At 48.9% G+C, this 14,088-nt stretch overlaps 1 protein-coding gene across 1 annotated transcript; it reads right to left on the bottom strand.

Moving 5' to 3' along the window:
• Positions 1-1,478: 1,478 nt before the first annotated feature.
• TFPT (TCF3 fusion partner) lies at positions 1,479-11,961 on the bottom strand. Its single transcript, XM_038752658.1, has 5 exons — positions 11,666-11,961; positions 9,686-9,756; positions 7,499-7,568; positions 6,178-6,426; positions 1,479-1,701 (listed from the first exon to the last, which is right to left on the bottom strand). The coding sequence occupies exons 1-5, from the start codon at positions 11,945-11,947 to the stop codon at positions 1,582-1,584; spliced, it is 792 nt and encodes a 263-aa protein (XP_038608586.1). The 5' UTR covers positions 11,948-11,961; the 3' UTR covers positions 1,479-1,581.
• Between the last annotated feature and the right edge of the window lie 2,127 nt (positions 11,962-14,088).

Below are 14,088 nucleotides of genomic sequence, written 5' to 3'. Positions count from 1 at the left end.
GCTCGCTTGGGGCCTACAGTTTTAATCCCCGTTTTACAGATGAGGTCACTGAGGCCCAGAGGAGTGACTTGCCCAAAGCCACACAGCTGACAAGCGGCAGAGTCGCGATAATAATGTGCCCAGCTCTGTTCTAAGCTTGTACTTCCCAAGCGCTTAGTACAGTGCTCTGCGCACAGTAAGTGCTTAATAAATACGATTGAATGAATGAATAAGCGCTGGGGGGGATACGAGGTGATCAGGTTGTCCCACGTGAGGCTCGCAGTCTTCATCCCCATTTTCCAGATGAGGTAACTGAGGCACAGAGCAGTGAAGTGACTTGCCCAAAGCCACACAGCTGACAAGCGGCAGAGTCGCGATAATAATGTGCCCAGCTCTGTTCTAAGCTTGTACTTCCCAAGCGCTTAGTACAGTGCTCTGCACACAGTAAGTGCTCAATAAATACAATTGAATGAATGAATGAATACGCACTGGGGGAGATACAAGGTGATCAGGTTGTCCCACGTGAGGCTCACAGTCTTCATCCCCATTTTCCAGATGAGGTAACTGAGGCACAGAGAAGTGAAGTGACTTGCCCCAAGTCACCCAGCTGACAAGTGGCAGAGCTGGGATTCCAACCCACGACCTCTGACTCCCAAGCCCGGGCTCTTTCCGGAGAAGCAGCGTGGCTCAGTGGAAAGAGCCCGGGCTTTGGAGTCAGAAGTCATGGGTTCGAATCCCGACTCCACCACATGTCTGCTGTGTGACCTTGGGCAAGTCACTTCACTTCTCTGAGCCTCAGTTCCCTCATCTGTAAAATGGGGATGATGACTGTGAGCCCCACGTGGGACAACTTGATCACCTTGTATCCCCCCCAGCGCTTAGAACAGTGCTCTGCACATAGTAAGCGCTTAACAAATGCCATTATTATTATTATTACTTTCACTGAGCCACGCTGCTTCTATACAAGGCAATCGGGTTGTCCCACTTGGGGCTCACAGTTTTAATCCCCATTTTACAGATGAGGGAACTGAGGCACAGAGAAGTGAAGCGACTTGCCCAAAGCCACACGGCTGACAAGCGGCGGAGTCAGGATTAGAACCCACAGCCTCTGACTCCCAAGCCCGGGCTCTTTCTGCTAAGCCACGCTGCTTTTCAATAATAATGACGGTATTTGTTAAGCACTTACTATGTGCCAAGCGCTGGGGTAGATACAAGGTAATCAAGTTGTCCCACGTGGGGCTCACAGACTTAATCCCCATTTTACAGGTGAGGTAACTGAGGCACAGGGAAGTTAAGTGACTGAGCTGATAGGCTTCCCAAGCGCTTAGTACAGTGTTCTGCACACAGTAAGCGCTCAATAAATATGAATGAATGAATAGGCGGCGGAATTGGGATTAGAGTCCACGACCACTGACTCCCAAGCGTGTCCGCCCCACACGGGACAACGTGCCTTGTATCTACCCCAGCCCTTAGAACGGTGCTTGGTGCATAGTAAGCGCTTAGCAAATACCGTCGTTATTATCATTATCGTCTCCCCCATCTTCAGACCCCAGCACGAGACGGCCATAGCGAAGGGCGGGAGGGTGTTTATTGTCTGGAGCGTCAGTCAAAGGGAGGGCTGACCAGGCCGGAGTACGGGAGCAGCTTGTCGGGGCCCCGGGACGCCCAGCTCGAGCCCAGCGTCTCTTCGGGTTCAAAGCCAAAATCGTCCTCGGTTTTGATCTGCGGGGAAGGGAGGCAGGAGGGCACGGTCAAAAATGCTGCTGTTTCGACTTCCCCCAGCCCCTCCCGTCTCCCTAAATAATAATAATGGCATTTATTAAGCGCTTACTCTGTGCAGAGCACCGTTCTAAGCGCTGGGGAATTTACAAGGTGACCAGGTTGTCCCACGTTGGGGCTCACCGTCTTCATCCCCATTTTACAGATGAGGGAGATGCGGCCCAGAGGAGCCAAGTGACTTGCCCAAAGTCACACGGTTGACAAGTGGTGGGGCCGGGATTTGAACCCGTGACCTCTGACTTCAAAGCCCGGGCTTTTTCCACTGAGCCGCGCTGCTTCTCTAAATAAAGACTCCGTCCCTGTCTTCTCCCCCTCAATTGTCGCCTCGCCTTGTTCCTTTCCCGCAGCCTGCTCTCTCGTCTGTTTCCCCCATCTGACAAGGAGAGTCACCGTCTTAAGTGCTTACTTTTCCGGGTCATCTGCTAAGCGCTGGGGTCGATTCAAGATAATCAGGTTGGACACCGTCCCTGTCCCACGCGGGGCTCGCCGTCTTAATCCTCACTTTACGGATAAGGAAAAACGCTTTCCCGCCCTCAGTTCCCTCATCTGGAAGATGGGGATTGAGATTGTGGGGGGACAACCTGATCACCTTGTAGCCTCCCCAGTGCTGGGAACGGCGCTTTGCACATGGTAAGCGCTTGATAAATGCCGTCATTATTACTATTATTATTATAAATGCCATTATTATTATTATTATTATAAATGCCATCATCATTATTATAAATGCAATTATTATTGCGCTTAATAAATGCCATCATTATTATTATTATTATAAATGCCATTATTACTATTATTATAACTGCCATTATTATTATTATAAATGCCATCATCATTATTATTACAAATGCAATTATTATTATTGCGCTTAATAAATGCCGTCATTATTATTATTATTATAAATGCCATCATTATTATGATAATAATGATAATAATATCTCTCCCCCTTTTAGACTGTGAGCCCACTGTTGGGTAGGGACTGTCTCTAGATGTTGCCAATTTGTACTTCCCAAGCGCTTAGTACAGTGCTCTGCACATAGTCAGCGCTCAATAAATACGATTGATGATGATGATGAAGTTAACAAGGTACCGGTTTCTAGACTGCAAGTTCGCCTTGGGCAGGGGACGTGTCTGCTAATTTGGCTGTACTGTACTCTCCTGAGAGCTTAGTGCAGTGCTTTGCACATCATCATCATCAATCGTATTTATTGAGCACTTACTATGTGCAGAGCACTGGACTAAGCGCTTGGGAAGTCCAAATTGGCAACATATAGAGACGGTCCCTACCCAACAGTGGGCTCACAGTCTAAAAGGGGGAGACAGACAACAAAACCAAACATACTAACAAAGTAAAATAAATAGAATAGATATGTACAAGTAAAATAAATAAATAAACAGAGTAATAAATCTGTACAAACATATATACATATATACAGGTGCTGTGGGGAAGGGAAGGAGGTAAGATGGGGGGATGGAGAGGGGGATGAGGGGGGAGAGGAAGGAAGGGGCTCAGCCTGGGCTCACAGTCTTGTTGAGCGCTTACTACGTGTGAGGGACTGTACTAAGCGCCAGCTCCCGGCCCCCTCACCGGTTTCCCCACACATAGTAAGAGCTCAATAAAGACCATTGATTGTAATAGGCACAGAGAAGTTAAGTGACCTGCTTGCTCATGGTCACACGACAGACAAGTGGCGGGGCTAGGATTAAACCCTGCAGCGTGGCTTAGTGGAAAGAGCATGGGCTTGAGAGTCAATCAATCAATCAATCGTATTTATTGAGCGCTTACTGTGTGCAGAGCACTGTACTAAGCGCTTGGGAAGTACAAGTTGGCAACACATAGAGACGGTCCCTATCCAACAGCGGGCTCACAGTCTAGAAGGGGGAGACAGAGAACAAAACCAAACATAAATAAAATAAACAGAATAGATATGTACAAGTAAACTAGAGTAGTAAATAAGTACAAACATATATACATATATACAGGTATAGATGGAGTCAGAGGATGTGGGTTCTAATCCTGGCTCCGCCACTTGTCTGCTGTGCGACCCTGGGCAAGCCACTTTAACTTCTCTGTGCCTCAAGTTACCTCATCTGTAAAATGAGGTTTAAGACTGTGAGCCCCATGTGGGACAACCTGATTACCATGTATCTACCCCAGCGCTTAGAACAGTGCTTGACCCATACTAAGCACTTAACAGATACCATCATCATCAGCCCTGGTCCTGTGACACCCAAGCCCTTGCTCTTAACATACCCCAGCGCTTAGAACAGTGCTTGACACATAGGAAGCACTTAAATACCATCATCATCAGCTCAGGTCCTGTGAAACCCAAGCCTTTGCTCTTAACATACCCCAGCGCTAAGAATAGTGCTTGACACATAGTAAGCACTTAACAAATACCATCATCATCAGCCCTGGTCCTGTGACACCCAAGCCCTTGCTCTTAACATACCCCAGCGCTTAGAACAGTGCTTGACACATAGTAAGTACTTAAATACCATCATCATCAGCCCTGGTCCTGTGACACCCAAGCCCTTGCTCTTAACAGTAGGCCAATAGATGATCACCACTGTTGCTCCTTCCCAGATCCCCCAGGAGGAGTTTGGCTAGTTAAGGGGGAAGGCAGATTTGCTATTTAGCTGCCCTCATTTCCCCCTCCTTCGGGGTGACTACTGTATCGAACACTTCCCAAGCGCTTAGTACAGTGCTCTGCACACAGTAAGCGCTCAATAAATTCGAATGAAGCCAACTTGCCCTACAGTCATGGCTCCCAGTTCCCTTGACCCACAGAACTTCCTAGCTGTCTGAAATGCTCCCCTCCCCAAACCGCCCGCACCCCTCTCCTCCTCCCTCAAAGGAAAACCCCTCCACCAGCTACTCTGCAGGGGTTGGATTCACTCGGCTCTGGTCCAGGTAGTGTCCACTGCACTCATTTGCTTTGTCTCCATTCATTCATTCGTATTTATTGAGCGCTTACTGTGTGCAGAACACTGGACTAAGCGCTTGGGAAGTACAAGTCAGCAACATAGAGAGACAGTCCCTACCCAACAGTGGGCTTACAGTCTAGAAGGGGGAGACAGACAACAAAACAAAATATTTTAACAAAATAAAATAGAATAGTAAATATGTACAAGTAAAATAAATTCATTCATTCATATTTATTGAGCACTTACTGTGTGCAGAGCACTGTACTAAGCGCTTGGGAAGTACAAGTTGGCAACATAGAGAGACGGGCCCTACCCAACAGTGGGCTCACAGTCTAGAAGGGGGAGACAGACAACAAAACAAAATATATTAATAAAATAGAATAGTAAATATGTACAAGTAAAATCATTCATTCATATTTATTGAGCGCTTACTGTGTGCAGAGCACTGTACTAAGCGCTTGGGAAGTACAAGTTGGCAACATAGAGAGACGGGCCCTACCCAACAGTGGGCTCACAGTCTAGAAGGGGGAGACAGACGACAAAACAAAATATATTAACAAAACAAAATAAATACAATAGTAAATATGTACAAGTAAAATAAATTCATTCATTCGTATTTATTGAGCGCTTACTGTGTGCAGAGCACTGGACTAAGCGCTTGGGAAGTCCAAGTTGGCAACATATAGAGACAGTCCCTACCCAACAACGGGCTCACAGTCTAGAAGGGGGAGACAGACAACAAAACAAAATACATTAACAAAATAAAATAAATACAATAGTAAATATTTACAAGTAAAATTCATTCATTCATTCATTCGTATTTATTGAGCGCTTCCTGTGTGCAGAGCACTGTACTAAGCGCTTGGGAAGTCCAAGTTGGCAACATCTAGAGACGGTCCCTACCCAACAGTGGGCACACAGTCTAAAAGGGGGAGACAGAGAACAAAACCAAACATACTAACAAAATAAAATAAATAGAATAGATATGTACAAGTAACATAAATAGAGTAATAAATATGTACAAACATATATACATATATACAGGTGCTGTGGGGCAGGAAAGGAGGCAAGGCAGGGGGGATGGGGAGAGGAAGGAGGGGGCTCAATCTGGGATTCCCAAGCGCTTAGTCCAGTGCTCTGCACACAGTAAGCGCTCAATAAATACAACTGAATGGATGAATGAAAAGGCTGTACAGACCAAGATCAGTTGGGTGTAAGTGGAAGCCAGATGGCCTGACACACACTGTCCTCCTCCTCCTCCGCCCCCAGCTTCCTTCATTCTGCTTTCTTCTTTTCCTCCATAATTTTCCCCTCCCATCCCCTCCTCTCCTCTGACACCTCAATAAGCCTGGGCCTCACTGCCACGCATTTCCTCTGTCCTTTTGGCTCCGATCCCGCTACCCCATTTCCTCCGTCCTTTCGGCTCCGATCCCGCTACCACATCTCCTCCGTCCTTTCGGCTCCGATCCCGCTACCACCCGTTCCCTCTCTCACCTGGCCGGGGCCGAGCTCGGGTGGCAGGAGCCCGGCTCCCGTCTTGCGTCCGTCTCGGGGGGTTCGGCGCCTCTTCCTCGCACTGGGGCCCTCCCCTGGGGTAGGGCTACTGGGTTCCAGGGTCCCCCCGACGCCGGGAGGTCCGGGGGGTCTCCGCGGGAGTCCCCCCGGGGACAGGCCCTCCCGCTCAGGCGGCTCGTTCTCGGCGTTGCCCGGGGTTGGGGCGTCGGGACCGTGACTGCTCTCATCCTGGAAGGAGACAGGGTGGGACTTGGTCGGGTCCCTCATTCATTCATTCAATCAATCGTACTTATTGAGCGCTTACTGTGCACAGAGCACCGTACTAAGCGCTTGGGAAGTCCAAGTCGGCAACATCTAGAGATGGTCCCTACCCGACAGCGGGCTCACAGTCTAGAAGGGGGAGACAGACAACAAGACATGGAGACAGGTGTCAAAGTCGTCAGAACAAACAGAAATAGGTCCCTCGAGACCTAAGTGTACTGCCCCCCCCCCCCAAAATCAATCAATCAATCGTATTTATTGAGCGCTTACTGTGTGCAGAGCACTGGACTAAGCGCTTGGGAAGTACAAGTTGGCAACATATAGAGACAGTCCCTACCCAGCAATCAATCAATCATATTTATTGAGCGCTTACTGTGTGCAGAGCACTGGACTAAGCGCTTGGGAAGTACAAGTTGGCAACATATAGAGACGGTCCCTACCCAACAATCAATCAGTCATATTTATTGAGCGCTTACTGTGTGCAGAGCACCGTACTAAGCGCTTGGGAAGTACAAGTTGGCAACATATAGAGACAGTCCCTACCCAACAATCAATCAATCGTATTTATTGAGCGCTTACTGTGTGCAGAGCACTGGACTAAGCGCTTGGGAAGTACAAGTTGGCAACATATAGAGACAGGCCCTACCCGACAATCAATCAATCGTATTTATTGAGCGCTTACTGTGTGCAGAGCACCGTACTAAGCGCTTGGGAAGTCCAAGTTGGCAACATAGAGAGAGAAGCCCTACCCAACAGTGGGCTCACAGTCTAAAAGACCCCACCCAGGCGCTTCCAGGTCATGGGTTCAAATCCCGGCTCCGCCAATTGTCAGCTGTGTGACCTTGGGCAAGTCACTTCACTTCTCTGGGCCTCAGTCACCTCATCTGTAAAATGGGGATGAAGACTGTGAGCCCCCCGTGGGACAACCTGATGACCTTGTAACCTCCCCAGCGCTTAGAACAGTGCTTTGCGCATAGTAAGCGCTTAATAAATGCCATCATCATCATCATCCAACCTCCCCTCGGTCCCTGGCGCTCACCTCCAGGACGATGGTGAACTGACTTTTCCTGTAGTCGTCACCGTAAGAGTCGAGGACTCGCATGAGGAACCTGCAGGGAAGTCAAGGGGTGTGACGATGAGTGACTGGGCCGGGGGGAGGCGGGCGGGCAGGCACGGACCCCCAGGCCCAGGAAGGGCCTCTGATCTGGAGAAGAAAAAAACTTAGAGAAGCAGCGTGGCTCAGTGGAAAATCAATCAATCAATCAATCATATTTATTAAGCGCTTACTTTGTGCAGAGCACTGTACTAAGTGCTTGGGAAGTACAAGTTGGCAACATATAGGGACGGTCCCTACCCAACAGTGGGCTCACAGTCTAAAAGGGCTTTGGTGTCAGAGGTCATGGGCTCAAATCCCAGCTCTGCCACTTCATTCATTCATTCAATTGTATTTATTGAGCGCTTACTGTGTGCACAGCACTGTACTAAGCGCTTGGGAAGTACAAGTTGGCAACATAGAGAGACGGGCCCTACCCAACAGTGGGCTCACAGTCTAGAACGGGGAGACAGAGAACAAAACCAAACATATTAACAAAATAAAATAAACAGAATAAATATGCACAAAATAGAGTAATAAATACGAACCAACATATTCATTCAATTGTATTTATTGAGCGCTTACTGTGTGCAGAGCACTGGACTAAGAGCTTGGGAAGTACAAGTTGGCAACATATAGAGACGGGCCCTACCCAACAGTGGGCTCACAGTCTAGAAGGGGGAGACGGAGAACAAAACCAAACATATTAACAAAATAAAATAAATAGAATAAATATGTACAAACAAAATAGAGTAATAAATACAAACCAACATATTCATTCAATCGTATTTATTGAGCGCTTACTGTGTGCACAGCACTGTATTAAGCGCTTGGGAAGTACAGGTTGGAAACATCTAGAGCCGGTGCCTACCCAACAGTGGGCTCACAGTCTAGAAGGGGGAGACAGAGAACAAAACTAAACATATTAACAAAATAAAATAAATAGAATAAATATGTACAAACAACATAGAGTAATAAATACAAACCAACATATTCATTCAATCGTATTTATTGAGCACTTACTGTGTGCAGAGCACTGTACTAAGCGCTTGGGAAGTCCAAGTTGGCAACATATAGAGACGGGCCCTACCCAACAGCGGGCTCACAGTCTAGAAGGGGGAGACAGATAACAAAACAGAACATAATAACAAAATAAAATAAATATGTACAAACAAAATAGAGTAATAAATATGAACCAACATATATACACGTGTCAGCTGTGTGACTTTGGGCAAGTCACTTCACTTCTCCGGGCCTCAGTGACCCCATCTGTAAAACGGGGATTAAGACTGTGAGCCCCCCGTGGGACAACCTGATCACCTTGTAACCTCCCCAGCGCTTAGAACGGTGCTTTGCACATAGTAAACGCTTAATAAATGCCATCATCATCATCATCATCTGTCAGCTTTCCAGTGGGAGGGGGCCAGGGCCCTTCACTGCCTGCTGGCTCAGAAGAGAGCGAGGGGGGGACACGAGGGTTTTTGCTGAATTCATTCATTCATTCAATCGTATTTATTGAGCGCTTACCGCGTGCAGAGCACTTTACTAAGCGCTTGGGAAGTACAAGTTGGCAACATATAGAGACAGTCCCTACCCAACAGTGGGCTCAAGGTACAGTTGTAGTGGAGCAGGGGGGAAAGATGGTGTGACTAAGGGGGAAGGGAAATACAGCATAAGGAAATGCTTCCTCTCCCCCTTGTCCCCCTCTCCATCCCCCCCATCTTACCTCCTTCCCTTCCCCACAGCACCTGTACAGATGTTTGTACAGATTTATTACTCTATTTATTTATTTTACTTGTCCATATCTATTCTATTTATTTTATTTTGTTAGTACGTTTGGTTTTGTTCTCCGTCTCCCCCTTTTAGACTGTGAGCCCGCTGTTGGGCAGGGACCGTCTCTAGATGTTGCCAATCTGTACTTCCCAAGCGCTTAGTCCAGTGCTCTGCACATAGTAAGCGCTCAATAAATACGATTGATGATGAAGTGACACAGAGGAGGGCAGCGAAGATGGGGGGGGAACCAGACTGGTGAGGGAGGTGGTAGTGCCGGGCTGGGGCGGGGGGCGTCCAGCACACAGAAGGGGCGGACCATGTGGAACCTGCCATTTGGGAGAAGGGAGAGCACCCTCTTACCTCCGCTCCTGCCGCAACCGCCGGGTGATCCTCTGGACCTGGTAGAGCCGATTGAGGACACGCTCGTTTACCTGAAGGTGGGGAGAAAGCTGCCTTTTAGCTGCATAACTTGGACTTTAACAAAACCATGTCCCCCGTCCAATCAGTAGCATCTACTGAGCACCTCCTGAGTGCAGAGGACTGCACTCAGTCCTTCCCCACAGCGCCTGTATATATATATATATATATATATATATATATATATATATGTCTGTACATATTTATTACTCTATTTATTTATTTAACTTGTACATATCCATTCTATTTATTTTATTTTGTTAGTACGTTTGGTTTTGTTCTCTGTCTCCCCCTTTTAGACTGTGAGCCCACTGTTGGGTAGGGACTGTCTCTATAGGTTGCCAGCTTGTACTTCCCAAGCGCTTAGTCCAGTGCTCTGCACACAGTAAGCGCTCAATAAATACGATTGATTGATTGACTGTCTCTCTATGTTGCCAACTTGTACTTCCCAAGCGCTTAGTCCAGTGCTCTGCACACAGTAAGTGCTCAATAAATACGATTGATTGATTGACTGTCTCTCTATGTTGCCAACTTGTACTTCCCAAACGCTTAGTCCAGTGCTCTGCACACAGTAAGCGCTCAATAAATACGATTGATTGATTGACTGTCTCTCTATGTTGCCAACTTGGACTTCCCAAGCGCCTAGTCCAGTGCTCCGCACACAGTAAGCGCATGCAGAGTGCTGTACTAAGTGCTTGAAAGAGTTCAGTATAACAGAGTTGGCAGCCGTGTTCCCTGCCCCCACAGCACCTGTATATATGTATTTATTACTCTATTTTATTTGTACCTATTTATTCTGTTCATTTTATTTTGTGAATATGTTTTGTTGTCCGTCTCCCCCTTCTCGACTGTGAGCCCGCTGTTGGGTGGGGGGTGGCTCTAGATGTTACCAACTTGGACTTCCCAAGCGCTCAGTCCAGTGCTCTGCACGCAGTAAGTGCTCAATAAATACGACTGATTGATTGTCTATGTTGCCAACTTGGACTTCCCAAGCGCTCAGTCCAGTGCTGTGCACACAGTAAGCGCTCAACAAATACGATTGATTGATTGACTGTCTCTCTCTCTTGCCAACTTGGACTTCCCAAGCGCTCAGTCCAGTGCTGTGCACACCGTAAGCGCTCAATACATACGATTGATTGATTGATTGTCTATGTTGCCAACTTGGACTTCCCAAGCGCTTAGTCCAGTACTTCGCACACAGTAAGGGCTCAATAAATACGATTGATTGATTGATTGTCTATGTTGCCAACTTGGACTTCCCAAGCGCTCAGTCCAGTGCTCCGCACGCAGTAAGCGCTCAACAAATACGATCGATGGATTGATTGACTGTCTCTGTTGCCAACTTGGACTTCCCAAGCGCTCAGTCCAGTGCTCCGCACGCAGTAAGCGCTCAATACATACGATTGATTGATTGATTGTCTATGTTGCCAACTTGGACTTCCCAAGCGCTCAGTCCAGTGCTCCGCACACAGTAAGCGCTCAATACATACGATTGATTGATTGATTGTCTATGTTGCCAACTTGGACTTCCCAAGCGCTTAGTCCAGTGCTGTGCACACAGTAAGCGCTCAATACATACGATTGATTGATTGTCTATGTTGCCAACATGGACTTCCCAAGTGCTTAGTCCAGTGCTCTGCACACAGTAAGCGCTCAATACATACGATTGATTGATTGATTGTCTATGTTGCCAACTTGGACTTCCCAAGCGCTCAGTCCAGTGCTCCGCACACAGTAAGCGCTCAACAAATACGATTGATTGATTATGTTGCCAACTTGTACTTCCCAAGCGCTCAGTCCAGTGCTGTGCACACAGTAAGCGCTCAACACATACGATTGATGGATTGATCGATAGTAAGCGCTGAATAAATGCCGTTGTGGATGGAAAATTGATGGAAGGAGGGGGTGAAGGCTGGGCCTGACTTGCTCGAGGTCCCGGCAGCGGCGTCCGAGGGCCTGGTACTTCCTGCGGCTGAGCTCCCGCTGTCGTTGTCGTCGGGCCCGGGCGGCCTGGGCCTCCTCCTCCTCCTCGTCGTCCTCCTCGTCCACGCCTCGGTCCCCGAGAGCGGAGCCCCCCAAGCCACCGGCCTCAAACTCCACCTCGGTGTCCAGTTCGCTCTCCAGGATGTGGCCCCCGAACAACGGCGGCAACGCCAGCTCCGAGCCCGGCGGGGCCGAGAACTCCTCGAAGCCCACGCCGGCCATCCTAAAGGCAGGCCAAAGGCCCGGGCGGGACTCGGACTACATCTCCCGTCGGGCCCCGCGCGACGGCCACCGGGCGGCGCCGGGGGGCAGCCGCCGCGGGGCATTCTGGGAGTTGTAGTCCGCCCGCGCTCACTCTCTCAATCGCTTTTAGTCGGCGCTTACTGTGGCCGGACAAAGCGCCTGGGAATCAATCAATCGTCTTTATTGAGCGCTTACTGTGTGCAGAGCACTGGACTAAGAGCTTGGGAAGCACAAGTTGGCAACAGGTAGAGAGGATTCTGGGAGATGTAGCCCGCCCTGAGTCAGAAGCCCACCCCGGCCATCCTAAAGGCAGGCCAAAGGTCCGGGCGGGACTCGGACTACATCTCCCGTCGGGCCCCGCGCGACGGTCACCGGGCGGCGCCGGGGGGCAGCCGCCGCGGGGCATTCTGGGAGTTGTAGTCCGCCCGCGCTCACTCTCTCAATCGTTTTTAGTCGGCGCTTACTGTGGCCGGACAAAGCGCCTGGGAATCAATCAATCGTACTTATTGAGCGCTTACTGTGTGCAGAGCACTGGACTAAAGCGCTTGGGAAGTACAAGTTGGCAACACAGAGAGGCGGTCCCTACCCAACAGTGGGCTCATAGTCTAAAATCAATCAATCAATCAATCAATCGTATTTATTGAGCGCTTACTATGTGCAGAGCACTGTACTAAGCGCTTGGGAAGTACAAATTGGCAACACATAGAGACAGTCAGGGGGAGACAGAGAACAAAACCAAACATACTAACAATCAATCAATCAATCGTATTTATTGAGCGCTTACTGTGTGCGGAGCACTGGACTAAAGCGCTTGGGAAGTACAAGCTGGCAACATAGAGAGGCGGTCCCTACCCAACAGTGGGCTCATAGTCTAAAAGGGGGAGACAGAGAACAAAACCAAACATACTATCAATCAATCAATCAATCGTATTTATTGAGCGCTTACTGTGTGCGGAGCACTGGACTAAGCGCTTGGGAAGTACAAGTTGGCAACCTATAGAGACAGTCCCTACCCAACGGTGGGCTCACAGTCATTCAATCGTATTTATTGAGCGCTTACTGTGTGCAGAGCACTGGACTAAGAGCTTGGGAAGCACAAGTTGGCAACAGGTAGAGAGGATTCTGGGAGATGTAGCCCGCCCTGAATCAGAAGCCCACCCCGGCCACCCTAAAGGCAGGCCAAAGGCCCGGGCGGGACTCGGACTACATCTCCCGTCGGGCCCCGCGCGACGGTCACCGGGCGGCGCCGGGGGACAGCCGCCACGGGGCATTCTGGGAGTTGTAGTCCGCCCGCGCTCACTCAGTCAGTCCATCGTTTTTAGTCGGCGCTTACTGCGCCCGACTAAGCGCCTGGGAAGTACAAGTTGGCAGCATATAGAGACAGTCCCTACCCAACGGTGGGCTCACAGTCATTCAAACGTATTTACTGAGCACTTACTGTGTGCAGAGCAGTGGACTAGACTGTGAGCCCACTGTTGGGTAGGGACTGTCTCTATATGTTGCCAATTTGTTCTTCCCAAGCGCTTAGTACAGTGCTCTGCACACAGTAAGCGCTCAAGAAATACGATTGATGATGATGATGATGACTAAGCGCTTGGGAAGCATTCGGGGAGACGTAGTCCACCCTCACTCAGTCAGTCAATCAATCAATCAATCGTATTTTTTGAGCGCTTACTGTGTGTGGAGCACTGGACTAAGCGCTTGGGAAGTACAAGTTGGCAACAGATACAGTCCCTACCCAACAGTGGGCTCACAGTCATTCAAACATATTTATTGAGTGCTTACTGTGTGCAGAGCAATGGACTAAGCGCTTGGGAAGCACAAGTTGGCAACAGGTAGAGGGGATTCTGGGAGATGTAGCCCGCCCTCAGTCAGTCAGTCAGTCGTATTTATTGAGCGCTTACTGTGTGCAGAGCACTGGACTAAGCGCTTGGGAAGCACAAGTTGGCAACAGGTAGAGGGGATTCTGGGAGATGTGGCCTGCCCTCAGTCAGTCAGTCAATCAGTCAATTGTTTTTAGTCGGCGCTTACTGTGGCCGGACTAAGCGCTTGGGAAGTACAAGTCGGCAACATTCATTCATTCAATCGTATTTATTGAGCGCTTACTGTGTGCAGACCAC

The sequence above is a fragment of the Tachyglossus aculeatus genome, chromosome 10 (genome assembly GCF_015852505.1).
Source record: "Tachyglossus aculeatus isolate mTacAcu1 chromosome 10, mTacAcu1.pri, whole genome shotgun sequence".
Classification (NCBI taxonomy): domain Eukaryota; kingdom Metazoa; phylum Chordata; class Mammalia; order Monotremata; family Tachyglossidae; genus Tachyglossus; species Tachyglossus aculeatus.
The sequence above is the reverse complement of the archived record's forward strand: the minus strand, read 5'-3'. Positions and strand labels throughout refer to the sequence as shown.